This window comes from Schistocerca nitens, chromosome 2 (assembly GCF_023898315.1).
Source record: "Schistocerca nitens isolate TAMUIC-IGC-003100 chromosome 2, iqSchNite1.1, whole genome shotgun sequence".
NCBI lineage: Eukaryota > Metazoa > Arthropoda > Insecta > Orthoptera > Acrididae > Schistocerca > Schistocerca nitens.
In genome coordinates this window covers 186,100,602-186,121,270 of record NC_064615.1, presented here as the reverse complement: position 1 = coordinate 186,121,270, position 20,669 = coordinate 186,100,602, and the positions used below count along the sequence as shown (strand labels likewise).

Sequence of the window (20,669 nt, the reverse complement as noted above, 5' to 3'; positions counted from 1 at the left end):
TCTCTGAGTAGCATTTGCAACCTATATCCACAATTATTTGCTGGGTGTATTCCTATCTTTGTCTTGCTCTACAATTTTTATTCTCTACAGCTCCGTCTAGTACCATGGAAGTTATTCTCTAATGTTCTAAGTGATGCACTACCATCCTGTCTCTTCCTCTTGCCACTGTTCTCTATATGTTCCTTTCCTCACCAATTCTGCAGAGAACCTCCTCATTCCTTACTTAACAGTCCACGTAATTTTCAACATTCTTCTGTAGCTTTGAGTCTCTTCTCCGTTTTTCCCACAGTCCATGTTTCACTGCCATACAATGTTGTGTGCCAGATATACATTCTCAAGACTTTCTTTTTAAATTAAGGTCTGTTTGATACTAGTAGACTTCTCTTGGCCAGGAATGCCCTTTCTGCCAGTGCTGGTCTGCTTTTTATGTCCTTGCTCTGACTGTCTTGGGTTATTTTGATGCTTTGGTAGCACAATTATTTAACCCCGTCTGCTTTGTGATAACCAATCCAGATGTTTAGTTTCTCACTGTTCATATTTCTGCTACCTCTCATTACTTTCGTCTTTCTTCTGATTTACTGCTTTATAGCGAACGGAAAACAAAATCTGTCAATGCATTTCGACCACACCAAAAGTCTTCCCATAATGTGTGAATAGTATTCTTTTCAGTTGTACTTCAATGCTACGTATCTTATCGATTCTATCTGCAGTGTTGTCACAACTGGGTCACACAGCTATGAATACTCATGAATGGTCGAAATCAGTATTCCGCAGATGATATATTTAATGAACTGGGTGGGAAAATAAAAATATTGTTACGAAACACCTTAATCAGTGAAGCACATTCTTCACTTGCGGGCAAACACAGCTGCTTTTCTCAACAGATCATATCTGTACATCTAATCAATTCTAAGCAAAATTTTAAATAAATTACACACAATTTTCTACAAAAATAAATGTGAATCATGTCTCCAATAGATGTTACATATTCCCTGGCAATTGTAGACACAAATCTAGGTACTGCTAACAAGAAAGCAAGCTCCTGAACAACAGTTCCAAAAGACAGGTTTCCTATAGTGTGCTGTGATTCATTTTCTGTATTTTTGTTTTTATAAATTCTTTAGTACTACTATTAAATATGTAAAATATAGTTATCGACCTGTAATGCAAAGAAGCCTTTAATGCAGTTAAAAATGTGTATTCCACTGTCCCTTTCTGTCACACTAAAACAAACAACTTCATGTTATTTAAAAAATGCAAGTATGTTTCATAAATAATAAATACTAGCAAAAACAATGTAATATGCAAATAATTAACAACATAAATTTGAAACTTTACAATTAATTTTTGTAACTTGTCCTGGTCCATCACAGCTTGAAAGACCAGTTTGGAGAAACTCTGAAAGTAGTTTATTATTCCCTACTTTTAATCAACTTGAAGGAACTGTTTTAATGATCCTAAACTCTGATGAAAAAGAGAAATTTAAAGTTTTTTTTAATATTGAGTAATATTTGATACTCATTAGGGAATATAATGTAATTGGATAGATAAAAAACCCACCATCCAAATGGCACAGCAGAAAATACATATAAAGGTATTGAAATTTACAGACTTTCCGAGCCAATGGTTCTTTCATGTGGCAAAAGGGTTGAAGGGAAAGGAAGAGGAATTAATGACTGATGGGGTGTAGGAAATGGGAAGAGTCTGCAAAAGTTGCCCACAACCCTGTGTCAGATGAGTCTTAGTTGAAGGGGTGAGAAGAAAAGAGTGATTGTTGCAAACCTGCACTGGATGAGATTTAAAAACCTTAAAAGTGGTAGCTAGGGTAATACGCAAACAGTGATTACTGATGAAACACAATGCACGAGTTAATAAGAGTGCAAAGTTAAGCGCTCTGAATGTGAAAGAGGTGAGGGGCGGGGGAAAATAGACAGGACAGAACATAAAAGATATAGAAACCTAAAAGGGAGTGAAGCAAGGAATAGTTACTGAAAAGAAATGCAGAGACCAAAGAAATTAGTATAAATTAAGGCAAGTTGGGCGACAAGAACCAAGGAGGTGTAACGTTGGTTCCCGCCTGCAGAGTTCTGACAAACCGGTATCGGGGGGTCAAATCCAGATGACACATGTGGTGAGGCAGGCACTGAGGTCACGAATGTCATGTTGTAGCCCATGCTCTGCAACAGGATATTGTGTGTTGCCAGTATAAACCCCCTGTCTATGCCCATTCTTCCCTACTGATAACTTGGTGGTATTCATGACAATGTAAAAGGCCAAATAGTGTTCACATAACAGCTGGTACACAACATGTGTCATTTCAATTGGCTCTCCCTCTGGTAGTATATATTTTGCCAGTTACAGGGTGGTGGTAGATGGGTTGGTTGGTTGGTTTAAAAGGGAGGGAAAGGGACCAAATTGTGAGGTCATCGGTCCTTTGCTCCCAGCAGAAAAATTACCCAAGGGAAAGAAGAAAACAAAGAAGATGAATGGCACAATAACAGGAGAAAGAAAGAACCAGAAGATTGACAACAAACACTACAATGTACAAAACAGGACAAGAAAACCACAGAGACGCAAGAAACAGGGAGAAGAGATTAAAAACAAGAAACCTCCATGCACTAGAACTCAGATCAAATGATAAAACCTACCCTCATGAATAAAATGTAAAACTAAAGCTGCTGTTGAGGCATTGTCGCCCAACACCGAAGGTAGGGTGCTGGGAAAGTTAAAAGTGGGCAGTCCAGCAAGAGGTGGACGACTGTCATTTGGGAGCCACAGCGACACTGAGGTGGATCCTCATGATGGAGGAGGTAACCATGTGTGAGCCACATATGACCAATGCAGAGCCGGCAAAGGACAACTCATTCCCTGCCAGAAGCCTGCAGGGAAGACTTCCACACATTCGCAGTCTCCTTAATGACATGCAGTTTGTTGTGTATAATGCTATGCCACTGTCTCCCAAAGCCAATGCAGGTCAGTTTCAGAGATGTCCATCTCCAGGACCGGTTTCTGCGTAGCCTTTTTGGCCAACCTGTCAGCAAGTTCATTGCCTGGGATTCCGGCATGTCCTGGGGTCCACACAAACACCAATGAACAACTGGACCGTTCCAGGGCAGAGATGGGCTCCTGGATGTTCGCTAGCAAAGGATGGTGAGGGTAGGACTGGTTGATAGCTTGTAAGCTGCTCAGGGAGTCAGAAAAGAGAAGAAACCCTCACCTGAACAGGAACAGATGTACTGGAGTGCACGAGATATGGCCACGAGCTATGCAGTGAATACACTGCAGCCAGCGGGCAAGGAATGCTGTTCAATATGGCCTCTGTGTAAGTGAAGCCAACATTAACATCCGCCATGAAGCCATAGGTGTATACAATTTCAGAGCCCCAGAACACATCAAGAATCGAGAGGAAGTGACAGCGGAGAGCAACAGGGTTAACAGAATCCTTAGGCCGGTATTACACTATCAAATTTCTTTGTCCAATATCTTTGTCCAATACCTTTGTCAAAGATATTTGATAGTGTAATAGGGATCTTTGACAAATGTCGTCCAATATTTGATCAAATCTAGGCCGAGGCCGTATATTTGATCAAAGAAATCGCTTGTCTTCTGTTCACTGCAATGCGATATGTTACCAAGCGGAGCGCTAGCATCGCTGCAGCGTTCTGTCGTCTGTAATGTTTTTATAACCATTGCCGGTAAATACAATTGGTGTGTGCCGACAACTACAGAATTAATAGAGATGTCTGAAGCTGATGAGGCGCTTTACAACGTGAGGCACCCTGAATACAAAAATAGATTAAGAAGATTGGAGACCTAACCCAACCTAACCTAACATAACCCTCTCCTGTAGCAAGGAATCTGAGTGTTATAGTGAGCCTGTCTTCTGAAGATGTAGCAGTTCTTAAGTGAAAATTGTGCTTTGTGATATGAGGATACACTTCATTGAGCACATACAGAAATGTATGCTCATCCATTCTTAAGTAATTGATGTACGACTTGACGACTTCCACTGTAAGCTCACGTAACAAGTTTTGTTGAATGCTTTTATCGTGTCGTCGTAAAACCCACGGCTTCACCCAGATTAGATTAGTTTTTCGTTCCATAGATCCGTGCTGAGGAGATCCTCGTGGATGTGGAACATGTCGATTTTTTTAAGCTGAAATAAAAATACTAATAGTATGAATAAATACAATACATCATTTGTTTCTATTAAAAATTTCGCCAATGGAGTGGAAGGAGTTGGCCAGTAGTAAGTCTTTCAGGCACCTTTTAAACTGATAAACTGATCTTTATTTCTAACTAAATTTTTTATGTTTCCTGGCAAATTATTGAAGATGAGTGTTCGTGAGTAGTGGACCCCTTTTTGAACTAAAGTAAGTGCTTTTAAGTCCTTGTGCAGATCATTTTTGTTCCTGGTATTGTATGTATGAATTGAGTTGTTTGTTGGAAAAAGAGATATATTATTTACGACAAATTTTATTAAGAAGGAAATATACTGAGAGGCAGTAGTTAGTATACCCAGTTCTTTGAAGAGGTTTCTGCAGGAGGTCCGTGAATTTACTCCACAAATAATACGTATTACACGCTTTTGGACCTTGAAAACTTTTGTTTGACTTCAAGATTTACCCCAAAATATTATCCCATATGACATTATGGAATGAAAGTATGCAAGCTTTTTCATTTTTATGTTGCGTATGTCTGCTAACACTCGAATTGCAAATACAGATTTGTTAAGGCGTTTCTGCAGTTCTGTGGGGTGCTCCTCCCAACTGAATTTATTATCAAGTTGTAATCCCAGGACTTTTAAGACTGTCAATCTCGTATGTATGGTTCCATTTTTTCCCCCCACTTCTTTTCTGCATGTGCACACAATGCAATTGGAGTACGTAGAACTGCTGCGGTTAATAACAAGTTGTTGTCAGCCATCTTGAACTTTGACGAAAAATTTGATGACAGTGTAATACCCCTTGTAGCGCTACGTCAAAGATCTTTGTCAAATATATTGGACGGAATATTGGATCACATCTTAGATCAAATCTTTGACAAAGAAATTTGATAGTGTAATACCGGCCTTAGGGCCGTGCAAAAGGTTCAAACAAAGCTCCGGCCGAGGTGTACACCATGGAGGTGTACGTGAACGGACCTCAAGTAGAGGTGGTAAAGGGAAGGACTCCAGATCAGTGAGAAGGGATCACACACCAACCACAATTGCGAGCCCTGCACTGGGGCACCGATGAGGGAGATTAACTGCCGCGGGTGGGAAAAGGAGACGGTAATTCAGACGCTCAGGAGAACTACGAATGTGTGAAACATAACTGGTGAGCTGTTGTGCACGTCAGATCCGCAATGGATGGACTCCAGCCTCCACCAGGACACTGGTCACCGGACTTGTTCTAAAAGCTCCCGTTGATAGGTGAACGCCACAGTGGTGCACTGGGTCGAGTAAACGCAATGCTGAGGGCACCGCCGAACCATAAACGAGACTCTCATAGTCATGGCAGGATTGAACAAGGGCTCTGTAGAGCTGCAGCAGCATAGAGCAATCTGCACACCAGTTGGTGTTGCTCAGCAGTGGAGAGCATTGCGGTGTTGCCAGCACTCCTGCTTAAGCTGACAAAGGTGAGGTAGCCAAGTCAATTGGGTGCCAAAAACCAGTCCTAAGAATCAATATGTCTCCACTACAGTGAGTGGATCATCATTAAGAGTAAGTTCAGGTTCCGGACAAACGGTACAATGCAAACAGAAGTGCATGGCACACGACTTCACAGCTGAAAACTGGAAGCTGTGGGTTACAGTCCACGACTGCATCTTGTGAATGGCTCCCTGTAAGCGCTGCTCAGCAACACCAGTACTGGAGGAGCAATACCAAATGCAGAAGTCATCCACATACAGAGAAGGGGAGACCCACGGCCCTACAGCTGCTGCTAGGCCGTTAATAGCCACTATTTACTCAATACGGAGCCCTGCGGAATGCCTTTCTCCTGAATGCAGGGGGAACTATTGGAGACACCAACTTGGACACTGAAAGTACAGAGTGACAGGAAGTATTTTATAAAAATCGGGAGCGAGCCCTGGAGACCCCACTCATACAACGTGGCAAGGATATGATGTCGCCAGGTCATGTTGTATGCTCTACGTAAGTCAAAAAAAGACGGTAACCAGGTGTTGGCGTCTGAAAAAGGCTGTTCAGATGGCAGACTCGAGGGATACAAGATTATCAGTGGTAGAGTGACTGGCGGAAACTGCCCTGACATGGAGCCAGTAGACAATGCGACCCCAGGACCCGACCCAATCCAACCGCTGACACATCATACATTCCAGCAGCTTACAGAGAACGTTGGTGAGGCTGATAGGCCGATAGCTATCCACATCAAGTGGATTTTTAGAGTTTTAGCACCGGAATGATGGTGCTCTCCCACCATTGCGATGGAAAGACGCCATCACACCAGACCTGGTTGAAGATGACGAGGAGATATCGCTTGTAGCCAGACGACATGTTTACTCATCTGACTATGGATCCGATCCGGCCCAGGAGCTGTCGGGGCAATGTGCAAGGGTGCTGAGGAGCTCCTACTCTGTAAATGGGGCGTAGTAGGGTCCACTGTAGCATGTAGTGAACGAGAGGACTTTCCTTTCCATCCGCTGTTTGAGGGTGCGAAAGACTGGGGGTGTAGCTCTCCGACGCAGAGGCTCGAGCATAGTGCTCAGCAATCGCATTTGCATCGGTAGAGAGCACGCCATTGATGTTAATGCCAGGGACACCTGTTGGGGTCTGGTACCCAAAAAGACATCTAATCTTCATCCAGACTTGGGAAGGTGACGTATGGCACCAGATGGGCAACACACACCTTTCCCAACACTCCTGTTTCCATCATTTTACAAGCAGGCAAACGAGGGCAAAGAGCCGCTTAAAGGCTATTAGGTGCTCTAGGGAAGAGCGCCACTTACGTCGCTGTAGAGCTCGCTGACACTCTTTAATGTCCTCAGCGACTTCCGGTGTCCACCAAGGGACTGTCTTTCGCCGGGGGCACCCTAGAAAACGAGGTATCATGTTTTCCGCCACAGAAATTACAGTTGTAGTGACCTGCTCAATCACAAATCAATGGCACCACATGAGGGAGATTCAATTGTTACAGCAGAGGAGAAGGATACCCAGTCTGCCTTATTCGAAGCCCATATGGGTAGAGGTCCGTGGGCATGACAGGAAGATCAGGAGTGGTCACACAGGTTGTCATGTGCTCTCCAGTGGATTGATGGGAGAAGTCCTGGGCTGCAAATTGATAAATCAATGGCCCAGTAACTACCATTATCCACACTAAAATGTGTAGCGGCCCCAAAATTTAAGAGGCAGAGGTCGAGTTGGGACAGTAAATTTTCAACATCTCTGCAATGGCCAGCAAGCATGGTGCTACCCCACAAGGGGTTATGGGCATTAAAATCACCCAAAAGTAGGGAAAGTTTAGGGAGTTGATCAATCAGTGCAACCAATATGCTCAAGGATACTGCACTATCTGGAGGGAGATATACGTCGCAGACAGTTATTTCCTGTGTTGTCCGTATCCTGACAGTCACCACTGCTTCAAGAGGAGTATGAAGGGGCACAGGTTCACTGTATACCAAGTTCAGGACATAAATGCAAACTACACCTGACACACTATTATATTTGTTGCGGTTCTTGTAATATCCCCTGTAGACGTGAAGGGCAAGGGTCCGCGTTGCTGAGAACCAGGTTTCCTGGAGGGCAATGCAGAAAGCAGGTGTAACAGTTGCCGTAGCTCAGCCAGGTGGTGGAAAAAAGCTCCGCAATTCCACTGGAGGATCACGTGATCGTGAGACTGGGAAGGCATGAAACATTCAATGAGGCAGTCTACGCACCAAGGTCACCTGCTGCCACCAACTTACTTCCTGAACAGGCTATGTCCATTGTGTCTGAGGGTCTGGCGAGATCTAGGTCTCAGCGGACACCAGAATCTTAACCTCATCCTCAGACCCCGCATTGGAGGAGGGATATATGGCTTGACATAACAGCGGATGACAATCATCTTGACCTTATTGGGTAATGTGTCACCCTCTAAGGCCAAGATGAAGGCACTGGTGGCAACCTGATTATCCCTCGGACCCCAATGGATGCGCCTTGTCTATGTTCAAATGTGTGTGTGATTTCCTAAGGGACCAAACTGCTGAGGTCATCGGTCCCTAGCCTTACACACTACTAAAACTAACTTATGCTAAGAACGACACACACACACACCCATGTCCGAGGGAGGACTCGAACCTCCAGCGGGAGGGGTCGCGCGATCAGTGACATGGTGCCTCTAACCGCGCAGCTCTAAGTTGGCATACAGTTCATCTTCAGACTGCAAAAGAAGATCCCTGTGGAATATAATACCCTGGACCATATTAAGCTCATATGAGGCGTGATGGTAATGGAAACATCCCCAGCTTGTCACAAGCGAGTAATGCCGTTTGTTCTCATTAATCCTACCAACAAACAAAAATACTTACATTTTATCAGCTGTCGTCCTTTCCATTCAAACGTTCCCTCTCACAAAGCCTCACATTCGAGGCAAACATGTTTGTCCAGATGCAGACACTTTACAGGAATACACTACCATTTTCACCTCAGCTTTCAATGGATGTAATTACCCAACCAGCCTAGTTCAAAAGCCGATTTCCCGAGCCATCACAGCCAGTCCTGGTACTGCCGATCCACCCCACCCCCCCCCCCCCGCCCCCAAATAAAACTTAGTAGAACTGGTCTTGAATGTGTTAATCAGCTACTTCGACAAGGCTATGATTTACTAAAATCATGTCTCGAAATAAGGTCCATTCTGTCCAACATTTTGCCCACCACACCTAGAATAGTTTTTAATCGCCCTCCCAATCTCTGTAATATCCTTGTCAGACCTTATGCTACTTCCACACCCATTTCCTTAACCCTTTGGCTCCTATCTCTGACCGTTCCTGCTATACATCTTACCCTAAGTGCCCTCCTACCACCACCTGTACCAGCCCTGTAACTGGCAAAAACTATGCTATCAAAGCGAGAGCCACCTGTGAAACAACCCATGTTGTGTACTAGCTGCCATGTAAACATTGTTTACATAGGTATGACCACCACCAAGTTATCAGTCATGATGAGTGGACATAAACAGAGGGTGCACACTGGCAACACAATATCCTGTTGAAGAGCATGCTTTACAGCATGACCCCAGTACCTGTTTCACCACACATGCCACTTACATTCTCCTGCTCCCCCCCCCCCCCCCCAACACACACACACACACACTAGCTTCTCAGAACTTTGCAGGAGGGAACTGGCATTACAACATGTTCTTGGCTCTCGTCACTCATCTCATCTTAACTGATAATAATTTCTTCAGTCACAGCATTTATCCTCAATAAGTGTTCCTTTCTTAACTTCCATTTAGTTTTCTACATCTTTAATGTTCTGCTCTGTCCATTTTCCCCTGCCCCACCTCTAACATATACAATGCACTTAGCTTTGTACTCTTATTAACTCGTGCATGATGTTTTGTCAATAATCTCAGTCTTGCATATCACCCTAGCTTCCACCTTTAAGCTCTTAGGTTTTCAAATCTCATCCAGTGCAGTTCCCAACAATCATTCCTTCCTTCCCATCCCAGCTGGGTCTCCCGTGACCCGGGGTTGTTGGCCTCTTTTTCCAACATCTCCCAGTCATTTTCTTCTGCCTGCTTCCTTCCCCTACAACCCCCCGTCAGGAGACATTGGCTCTGAAAGCTTGCAAAATTCAAAACCTCTATATGTAGTTTCTCCTGCTGCCGCTTGGTGAACAGATTTTTTAATCTATCCAATTACATTATATTTTCTAAAATTAGTTATTTTCATAGATGTATTACATTATGTGAGTTTTTAAATAGTTTTTCAATTAGGAATGGCCCTGGTGTGGTTAAAGTAATAATATCCAATATAATTTTAGCCTAATGTATCATGGTAGCAAGTTCATAGTAAAGGCATTGTTGAGTTTTACTCAAATGAATGGTATTGCATGTGCTTTTGGTTGGAAAATATTAGGCTAGAAATGTGGTGTCCTTTTTATGAAGTTGGTAAGGATCAAGTTGAAAAGCTTAAGTCTTTAATTGATGTAGCTATTCATGATAACTGTGCAGTACCCATGACAGTTATTCTGTACAATGTGTGGATGCACTATTGCCCACATGCTCAACTGTTTGCTTAGAGTCCACCTGTTGGCTTTGATCAGTGACATAACTGTCACGTTGTGTGCTGTCATGTGTGACATATTGACATGGATTGTGTTTGTAGAGGGAGTGCTAAGCACATTACAGTGCGGAGTTTATGTTTACGAGTGATGTTAGTATGGCATTAGACTTACTGCTGTATTACTTGGTGATTTAGAAGTTTGTTTTTGTTGTCTTGTGAGACAGTTATTTAAATGTGATTAGTTATCGGCTACTGTTTTGTCATTGGTCCTGAAATTGTTCATTTGTTGTGTAGTTCGTGGCTTTAAGTGTGTGTGTGTGTGTGTGTGTGTGTGTGTGTGTGTGTGCGCGCGCCTGTCTTTTTCCAGCATATGGAATGCCGACATTATTCATATTGTCATATTTGTCGTTTCTCCCTGCCAAAAACCCCCTAATTCCTGCAGCTGTCCACTGCATTTTATTTGTGTTGTGTTCATGATGTAATGGAACAAAGCAGGCAGGTGGAATGGTACTGTACAGTAATCTCCCCCCCCCAAATAATAACTTCTAAAGAGTATTTCATCACCAAAAATGCTTTTGAATTTAATTTTGTTCCAGAGAAAATTGCAACAGTGAGTTCTCTGTGTGCTCTAAATAATGTAGTCAATGATGAAATGTAGGATGAAAATATATTTGAGTGGTTCCTTTTTTGTTAAATTTGCAACCAAAAAATCCATTACAGACTTCAAACAGAAGTTCTAACAGTAGATGCTGATGAACAAGAAGTCACCACCTTTAGAAAGACAATACATTTAGAGCCGATAATACCGCAAGGGTGCCTAGGTCTGATATTCTTCAAATTCTTAATGTGTCTCGACCACTGACAACGATTTTCATTCCTTGGCTTGAACATAACTATTTCACATCCAGTACATTTTTCATTAAAATGTGTAATTTGTTCATATGTCCATGTTGGAAACCAATATTATTACAACAAAACAGGTTAAAATGAAACTTGTTTTGTGTCAGTCCCATTGTCACTTGGGGGGGGGGTTGAGAACAAAACATTAATGCAGAAATGGCTACACACTACTTATCTACCATAAAAAAAATTTAGAATCCAGTTGGGTGTAATTTCACATAATTTTTATACCATTTTATCACATTTGCATGTCTATGATTTTGTTTTACTAAAATTGTATTTAGGTCTATCCCATGTTATGGTCACAGAAAGAAAGTTCCTGATCCAGTATAAATTAAAGTTTGGAATGTGCCGTTCCACGCCAAGTGGTCTAATTTTGGAAAAGTTCTCACATGAACATCACAGGTTTTGCTGAAAGTTTGTGTGAACTTTTACACATGGTCCTAGTAAGCATTGGTACAGTTTCACAATCACTAATTCAATATTTCCAGAGAGATGTTCATTTGTTTGGTCCCATTGTAGAGCTATCAACAGAGCACCCGTGAGTTTTCAGCAACTGTGAGACATAACACCTCCAACAATATTTTCTTGACAGAAACAAAACTAGGTCATTTTGTACATCTTTTTGCACTCCCTTAAGTGAAGTAATAATTTAAAGGAAAGTTGGCTGAAGAAGTGGATGTTTGAAGGAAAAAAAAAAAAGTGAAGTTTAGCTTTTTATATTTGCAGAAGCAATTGTGGAATAAACATGAAATCTCGTGTTTCAGAACTCAATGCAAGGTCTTAGAATACAAAATTTTGTTCTCCTAGTGCTTCCCAATAGTTCACAAATTGAGGGCAAAGCTGACGATTTTTCCAAAATTGCCAAATATATCTGGCCCACTTTTACAAAGAAAGATTCTTCTGCAAACTCTTATAAGCCAAGTTCACTAGAACGACCATGATCAAATTACCTAAGAACTTGATTTGATTTTGCAATGTGAGCATATAAGACACTAAAAACGACGACACGGTGGAGGTGCACTGAAGATGGGTACATATTTCACTGATAATCAAATCTGATATCTTCATTATGAACTACAATTGTTTAGTACTTTTTGTGGAAAATAAAATCAGAGGCCCTGATGACCAAGAAATGAACTTGAGTACTGGAAATAAGTAGTCTTTTTTTGACATCCCTACAGTATTCAACTCTACAAAATTCTCTTTATAAAAAATGAAATCAATTAAGAAATTCAATAAAAACGATAGTTTTCTTTTTTTTTTTGTGGATCTAATCATATGCGGCAATCACATCCAGAAAGCGTAATTTTTGAATTCTGTCTTATCAAAATTTCTTCCCAAACAATCCCATCAGTGAAATCACCTGACCAGCAATCTAGTCTTCCTCATAACATGCTGCAGCACTACAGAAACCTGTAAAATATTGTAGTAGCTTGGAGCAAACTTAAGTTTAGGATCCTAAAAGAGACCTCTTCTAACTAAGGCCTCTGACACAGAAATGTCAGTCTTGCGGGGTCTACATCTATACTCTGCAAACAAACTTGGGGTACATGGCAGGGGGTACATCTCATTTACCAGTAATTTGGGTTTATTCCTGTTCCATTCAGGTATAGACCACATAAATAATGATTATTTGAATGCCTCTGGGTGTGTAGTAACTACTCTAATCTTATCTTCAAGATGCCTATGTGAGTGATACGTAGGGGGTTGTTGTATATTCCTAGAGTAATCATTTAAAGCTGATGCTTGAAACTTTATAAATAGACTTTCTCAGGATAGTTTACATCTATCTTCAAGAGTCTTCCAGTTCAGTTCCTTCAGTATCTCTGTGACACTCTCCCATGGATTAAGCAAACCTGTGAACATTCGTGCTGCCCTTCTCTGTATATGTTCAATATCCCATTGGTCCTATCTGATACGGGTCCCGCACACTTAAGCAATATTCTAGAACTGGTCGCAAGAGTGATTTATAAGCAATCTCTTTTGTAGATTGATTGCACTTCCCCAGCAGTCTACCAGAAAACCAAAGTCTACAACCTCCTTTACCCATGTCTGAATCTATGTGATCATTCCATTTCATATCCCTACAAAGTGCTACATCCATATATTTGTACGAGTTGGCCAGTTCCAAAAGTGACCCTCTGATATTATACTGAATGAAACTTTCTGGCCGATCAAAACTGTGAGCCAGAACTAGACTCCAAGTCTGGATCTTTCGTATCAGCGCACACTAACCTGCAGAGTTAAAATCTCATTCTGGAAACATCCCCCAGGCTGTGGCTAAGCCTTGTCTCCGCAATGTCCTTTCTTCCAGGAGTGCTAGTTCTGCAAGTTTCGCAAAGGGCCTTCTGTGAAGTTAAGAAGGTAGGAGACGAGGTACTGGAAGAAGGAAAGCTGTGAGGATGGGGCGTGAGTCATGCTTGGGTAGCTCAGATGATAGAGCACTTGCCTGTGAAAGGCAAAGGTCTCGAGTTCGAGTCTCAGTCTGACACACGGTTTTAATCTGCTAGGAAGTTTCATATCAGCGCGCACACTGCTGCAATGTGAAAATATCATTGTAATCTCACTGAATACTTAAGCAGTTTCTTTCAGATAGTACTTCATTATAGGTAACTGCATCATCTGCAAAAAGCTTGATTTTACTATTGTCTGCAAGACCATTAATACACAACATGAACAGCAATGGTTCCAACACACTTACTTGGGGCACACCCGAAGTTAGTTCTACACCTGAAGATAACTCTCCATCCAAGATAGTATGCTGCACCCTCACTACCAAAAGTCCTCAATCCAGTCACAAATTTCATTTGATACCCCATATGACTGTAATTTTGACAATAAGCATAGGTGTGGTACTGAGCCATATGCTTTTCAAAAATTAAGAAATACAGCATCTACTTGACTGCTTTGATCCAAAGCTTTCAGTATGTCGTGAGGAAAGCACAAGTTGGGTTTCACATGATCGATGTTTTTGAAATCTGTGCTTGGCATGATTGGCATTGAGGAGATTATTCTGTTCAAGATACCACATTATGATTGAGCTCAGAATATCCTGTGTAAATAAACCGTAATCAGGCTTGGGAACTTGTGGTAAAAAAAAAAAAAAAACACCCACAGCTGCTGTTGCACAGCTATCAGGCATGGACCCCTGGGTGGTTAGGAACTGGTTTCTTTAAAAGATATCAGAAGTGGTAAGCCATGATGGACCATAGCAACACATTTACATAATTCTTCATCAGTATACTAATGTTCCACATAAATCGCAAATTGTGCTAACATGAAGTACACCATACCTTAAACCATAATTAAAATAGCACATCAACAGAATTACACAATTTAAAAAAATACTAATAATTCTGTGTAATATGAATTCATTCCAAAAACTGTCAAGAAGACTGCTATGAACTTCACTATAATTTTCAGAATGTCATAATGATGTAAAAAGTGAAGACTATTTAAAAACATGAGCGGCAGCTGTCATGCAACAGTTTTACTGCCATGATCTGCATTGGCTTGGTAATGCAAAATTAAAATTGTGAAGTTTATAACCAGTTTGATTTTGTAGTTATAGCAGAAAAACAGATTGAAATATATATGGGAAGGCAGGCTTTCTCGGTGAATATCAATGATGGAAGTTTTCTCGCGTTATCAACTGAGTCAAGGCATCATTCTGCGGAAAAGTTTCCTATTTCAACTGAAGTTGATGAGTACGAAACTTGTCAAAATGTTGCCGCAAAATGGCGCCTTGACTCTGAAGACTGAATAAATATGTCACAATGAATCATGACAAAGACATCTCTTTTTTGGAGTTTTTCAAGTTATTCAGACATTATCTCATCAAGACCTTTGATATTGCCTTCCCCACAGTGCACTAAACATTTGTAGAACACAATAAAAGACGTCTACTTCAATTTTGGGTACTACCCCTTTTCTCAATGCGCTTCCAACTTCTTGTTTTCTAGGTGTGTGTGTGTGTGTGTGTGTGTGTGAGAGAGAGAGAGAGAGAGAGAGAGAGAGAGAGAGAGAGAGATTCTAAGACCTTGTATTGCATCCAGAAATTACTTCCAGAAATATAAAAAGCTAAACTTCACATCTTTTACGCGTGACTATTTTTTCAGCGGACATTGTTTCACATTATCCATATTAAAATTGCTCATGAAATATTTTTTTATGATTATTTCGCTTAAGAGAGGGCAAAAAGTCATAGAAGATGGCCTAGTGCACTGTTGTTCGCTGTGCTATGGGATCAAACAAATGACCATATCTCTGGAAGTATTGAATTAAACAATAGAAAATCCAGGATGGTATGTAACAATATTATGAAAACCATAGTTGCTACTCACCATTCAGCGGAGATGCTGAGTCACAGGGAGCCACAACAAAGTGACCCTCACAAAATGAACGTTTGGCCAACAAGGCCTTTGTCGAAAAGAGAGCATGCATGCATGCATGCATGCACGCGCGCACACACACACACACACACACACACACACACACACACACACAACCACAGGACCATCGCATCCAGCTGAAGCCAGGCTACTAGTAGCAGCACATGATGGGAGACGCAACTAGGTAGGGGTAAGGAGGAGGCTGGGGGGTGGAGGAGAAGGGATAGCAGGGTAGTGGTTGGGGACAGTGAAGTGCTCTTAGTGGGGGCATGTAGGGGCAAGGTAGAGAGAGGGTAGGGCATTTAGGTACAGTTGGGTGATTAGACAGAGCTTGGGAGTGGAAAAGGAGAGAAGTAACAAGACTGGGTACATTGGTGGAATAGAGGGCAGTGCAGTGCTGAATGGGAACAGGGAAGGGGCTAGGTGGATTGTCCTTACCCACCTAGCCCGTTCCCTGATCCCATTCCAGCACTCTGCAGCCCTCTATTCCACCAACGCACCCAGTCTTTAATTCTCTCCTTTTCCACTATCCCAACACCTCTCTCCCCCCCACTCTCTGTCTAACCTCTCGACTGCACCACCTAGCTGCCCTACCCTGTCCCCACCTTGTCCCTTCATGCTCCCACTAGCAGCACTTCACCATCCCCCATCCTAACCTGCTATCCTTCCCCCTCTCCACCCCAGTCTCCTCCTTACCCCCATCCGCTTGCCTCTCCCATCATGCGCTGCTGCTCGTAGTCTAGCTTCAGCTGCAAGAGACTGGCTGTGTGTGTGTGTGTGTGTGTGTGTGTGTGTGTGTGTGTGTGTGTGTGTGTGGAGGGTGTTTGCGTTTCCGATAAAAGCCTTGTTGGCCGACAGCTCATTTTGTGCCTATCTGCGACTCAGCATCTCCACTGCATGGTGAGCAGCAACTATCCCTTTCATAATACCGAAGTACTGAATTAGTGATTGTGAAACTTTACCAATGTTTATAGGGAACATGTGCAAATGTTCACTCAAATTCTGTGATGATCATGCAGGAATCTCTAGACCATCTGGCATGGAATAACCTGAAAACTAAACTTGTTAAAATGTTATGCAAATGTCCCAGTCTGTCGCATGGAATAGCCCACACCTAAGTTACTCATTTTTATTCATATTTACCACTTTCTACATTTATCTTCTGTTCCCACTGGTGTTATACACCGTTATTGATTAATTACTAGAATTTACAACCGCTGGTGATTGTCACCACCACTAAACTGTTTCCAGCACACAGCTACTATAGTAGCCATCATCTGCTACCCCTTCCCCTAAATACATATTACATGTGTAATAGTGGAGAAACAAGTTTTTTGATCATAAAACATCAAGAATATTTGTCAATGCTGCAAATACCACATAGCTTGGAAGAAGAAATATGGAGATTAATTATTTTATATGTTACTTTAAAGCAATACAGAAATAATTTTTAATGCTTGTTATATACTTGCAGTTAACTTACCATATCAGTTTTACCCATTAAGGCAAGTCTTTGTTTTCCTTTGATTATCTTCCTCTCCACTTCATTAAGCATGCTCTGGCAGAACCTTATGAATTCATCTTCATACTGCTGTTTTTTATAGCTGTTTGATTTTTCATACAGTGCTTTGACTTCATCATCATGGACCTTTGGACACTGCCCCAAGTCAGCTCGCGTATTTACAAACAAGTCATGAGGACAAAATTTCACCATATACAGCTTGCAGTACTGTCAACAAATGTGATTTCATAGAATTTGCAATAGAAAAATATAAACAAATGGCTATAATATCAATCAAATTTCAGACCCGAAATTTCATATCTGAAACCTTATCAACAGGAAAAGAAATCATTTGAGAAAACTGTATTACAGGGAAACAGAATGGTTAGAGAATAATGGGCCTTCAAGAGCAAATTGCACACTGACATTTAAAAGTAGAAAAAAACTTATGTTGCTTGAAAATGTTAATTCCTTCCTCAGGGTGGAAAGAGGGTTAGATTGGGGAACTTTGCAAATTAGAGGAAGATTACATCGACACCAGGTTGAGACGGAGCTGCCTGTAGTGAAATAGCAGTATTTGTGACTGCCTCCTAAGCAAACTATATACCTGTAACGTTACCATATGTAGTTTTCTTCCATAAATTATTATTTTATCAAGAACTCTTCAGCCTTGTTCACAAGTGGTGTTCTTTCATACACTTCTTCGAAATAAGATTATATTCATATTAACTGCACGGAGCTATCAGTAAACACTGTCTAGAATCTAGAGTATATGATTCATAAGAAGTTTAAAGTAGACATGAGTACTAATAGATCTAAAGCCTTAATGTGGATATTGAGACACCAATTTTTTAGTAGTTTCCAAGTTCCAGAAACCATCTTCAGCAGCCTCTGTGAACTCAAAGCTTGAAACATTAAAATTAGAAAGGCAGAGTAGAGTGCTGGGTCCTCACTTCCAGTAGAAACAGAGAAATGAGACATGAAAAAATGTATGCAGAAGCTGATGTGAAATGTGTCGTCATATACCAAAGGCAAGACCGCAAGAAGAAATTAGGAGACATGGGGTTTGGGGTGAGAGGCAAGGGAGCGATCCACAGGTTATAAAAGAACAGCATATTATATTTGGTGTGACGACAAAAGTAGAGCAGTAACATACTGATACGGCGTCACTAAGGTTATTAAAAACAGGCACATTTCATAGCGGCATTACTAATCTGTGATAACTATAAACACATTTTCGAAGCACTGCATTTAATGAAAACAACGTATCTGTATTATTATAATCGAATACAGAAGTTCGCACCGTTTCCAATATTAGAAAGAGCTAACATGATAAGCTTGGCATTTTTGAACAGTTTTGTTATTTAAATAAAACGCTTGGTATAACTACCACACACCATATACTCAGAAGATACTCTCTGTAGATTGTTTAACGCGTGTTTCCAAACTAATTAAAAATTGCGGTTAAAACTATTCTGTTGAACCCCTTCAACTGCTTGCATATGTAATACGTCTACTTTATTCGACCTTACTGCTTCACTCCCACATTTACTGCTACACTGCAAAATCTTTTGAGAAAATGGCTTTAGTTACATGGTCGTTTATTATTATTGGTGGTGGACTGATAATATCAAAGGTAGAAAAAACGCAATTGCAGAACATTTATGTACCTCTGGATCTTCCCAATTAAGTTCCTTCGTTTTGTCATTTGGTGCCATATTTCTATTTCTCCCCATAAGTTCATCTAGAAGAGCTGCCGCTGCTAACACAGCCATTTTTTATTTTATCTGCAAATCACTCCACACAAATGTTCACTTACTAACAAATTACACTGCACAGATCGCTGAATACATTCAATTCCATCAAAGATCAAAACTATCACAGGTCAAGTCTGACATTAACGCGTTCTCAAAGAGGCTCATACAATATCACCAAACAATAAAGCTGAGCCCACACAGGCAACGAAAGTATCGCCAAAGCTAGTGGGACACTGCAGTCGCAATCACAGTCTAACATAACAGTCGCGACACTTCGCCTCGATTTTGTTGCCTTCAGCGCCAGCAGCGCTCAAAGCGGCCGCTAGTTTGAACTGTAAGTTCGGCGCGATCGTGAAAGCGAATAGTGATTGTTTATTTTGATTTATACAATGGTTTTTACCATCGGGAGCGTTTGTAGCGCAATAAATTGCAGCAGCAATAGGAAGAAGACCCCACAGCTGTCTTTTTTAGGTTTCCTAAGGATCCTGAGAGGTATATACCATCATGTTACTAAACTGTATCGTCAGGATTCACTTGCAAATGTATGTGTGTAAATGATGAATGTTTCGCTTTAGGAGCAAAAAAATGGCTAGTTAATAGCAGACGAGAAGACCTTATGAAGAAAGACCCGGTTTACCTGTATAATAATATTAGGTTTTGTTCGCTACATTTCGAACAAAACCAGTTCATGAACGCAGACAATCAAAACTCGTGTGGAATGCAGTACCCACACTGTTTGACATTCCAAATAAGCCACCTCAACTGACGAAGAGGAAACTGCCACAAAGATTCGACAGTCACTCTAAAGCTGTAAAACAGTCCTATGACACAGAAGCAGCCAGTTCAACTCTCCATGTATAAGTGCCAGATTCGTGAGAATCATCAACACAGACCTGCTTTGACGATGAAGTGGTTAGATTAAGTGCAGCTGTTCGTGTCTTGCAAAAGCGTGTGAAGTGTCAGAACGTGCAGATTGCTAGACTTCGAGCGAAACTATTATGGGACAAGGAAAGTGCCTACAGACAGATTGTTTGAAAGTTATTCAAATATTTGGTTTTTCGTAAAATGTAATGTAATCAGCTCATTATAATGTCAGCATATTTCTCCCACTATTTGCCATAAATATGAAGGTCGTACTTGTGGCAACAGGCGACAGCGACAAACACAGTAGGCCTACAGAACGATAAACGAACTGTCCATCGCTTTTGCATGTAGAGGTACATGTCCGTGCTTCTTACATGTGAATCTGTGTGTTTATATTCTTTTGATATCAACGTGGTAAGCTGCAATTCTGTCCAATGTCACAAGTGTTTCTTCACGAATGTGTTGTAGCTTGTCACTCTATTCATGGTTTTTGTCCATACTTGCGCTTATTTTAGAATCATTTTTAGAAACATATATGCTTTCTGATACTACACAAACTCTTGGAGGCAAGAAACTAACTCGAGTAATTCGGAGATTACGTAGGAAATGAATGCAAACACACGTTATGCTTACGACGCGTCTGACGTTCACCTTACCTGCCGCTTGAAGCGCTAGTGTCGCTCCATCTGTCAAACGGCAACAACTTTTACAGCAGTGAGTGTCGCGACTGTTAGACTGTGGTTGCAATGCTGCTGTATGTGTGAACTTCCAGTTTTTAGTGGCGCAACTTAAGAGACGCAAGGTTCGTCATGCCACAAAACGTTCAACTTCGACGTATTATGTTGCGCAACTGTCCTTCCATTACTGCTCCCTTATGGTAGCGTTTCGAAACAAAAGCATTCTGTCGCAGTTATCGTGGAGTAATTGCTACTGCAATCCATTCGATTTCATTGTGTTTTCATTTTATTATTGAAAAAAGTGAAAACAGTGGAGGGCGGGCGCACTTTCGCAGTTTCTGGAACTACAAGAACACCAGCACAGACAAATTGT

At 41.3% G+C, this 20,669-nt stretch overlaps 1 protein-coding gene across 2 annotated transcripts in view; it reads right to left on the bottom strand.

Annotated features, from left to right (window-relative positions):
- Positions 1-18,986, bottom strand: part of LOC126235866 (luc7-like protein 3) — a 150,831-nt gene extending 131,845 nt beyond the window's left edge. Inside the window, exons 1-2 of one of the 2 annotated variants that reach the window (XM_049944769.1) lie at positions 18,669-18,986; positions 16,981-17,226 (exon numbers count right to left, since the gene is read on the bottom strand). In XM_049944769.1, coding sequence (XP_049800726.1) covers positions 16,981-17,226; positions 18,669-18,773 — 351 coding nt within the window. In that variant the 5' untranslated portion in view covers positions 18,774-18,986. The remainder of the gene's footprint in view (positions 1-16,980; positions 17,227-18,668) is intronic. The other variant, XM_049944768.1, reaches the window with a different exon arrangement.
- Positions 18,987-20,669: the final 1,683 nt, after the last annotated feature.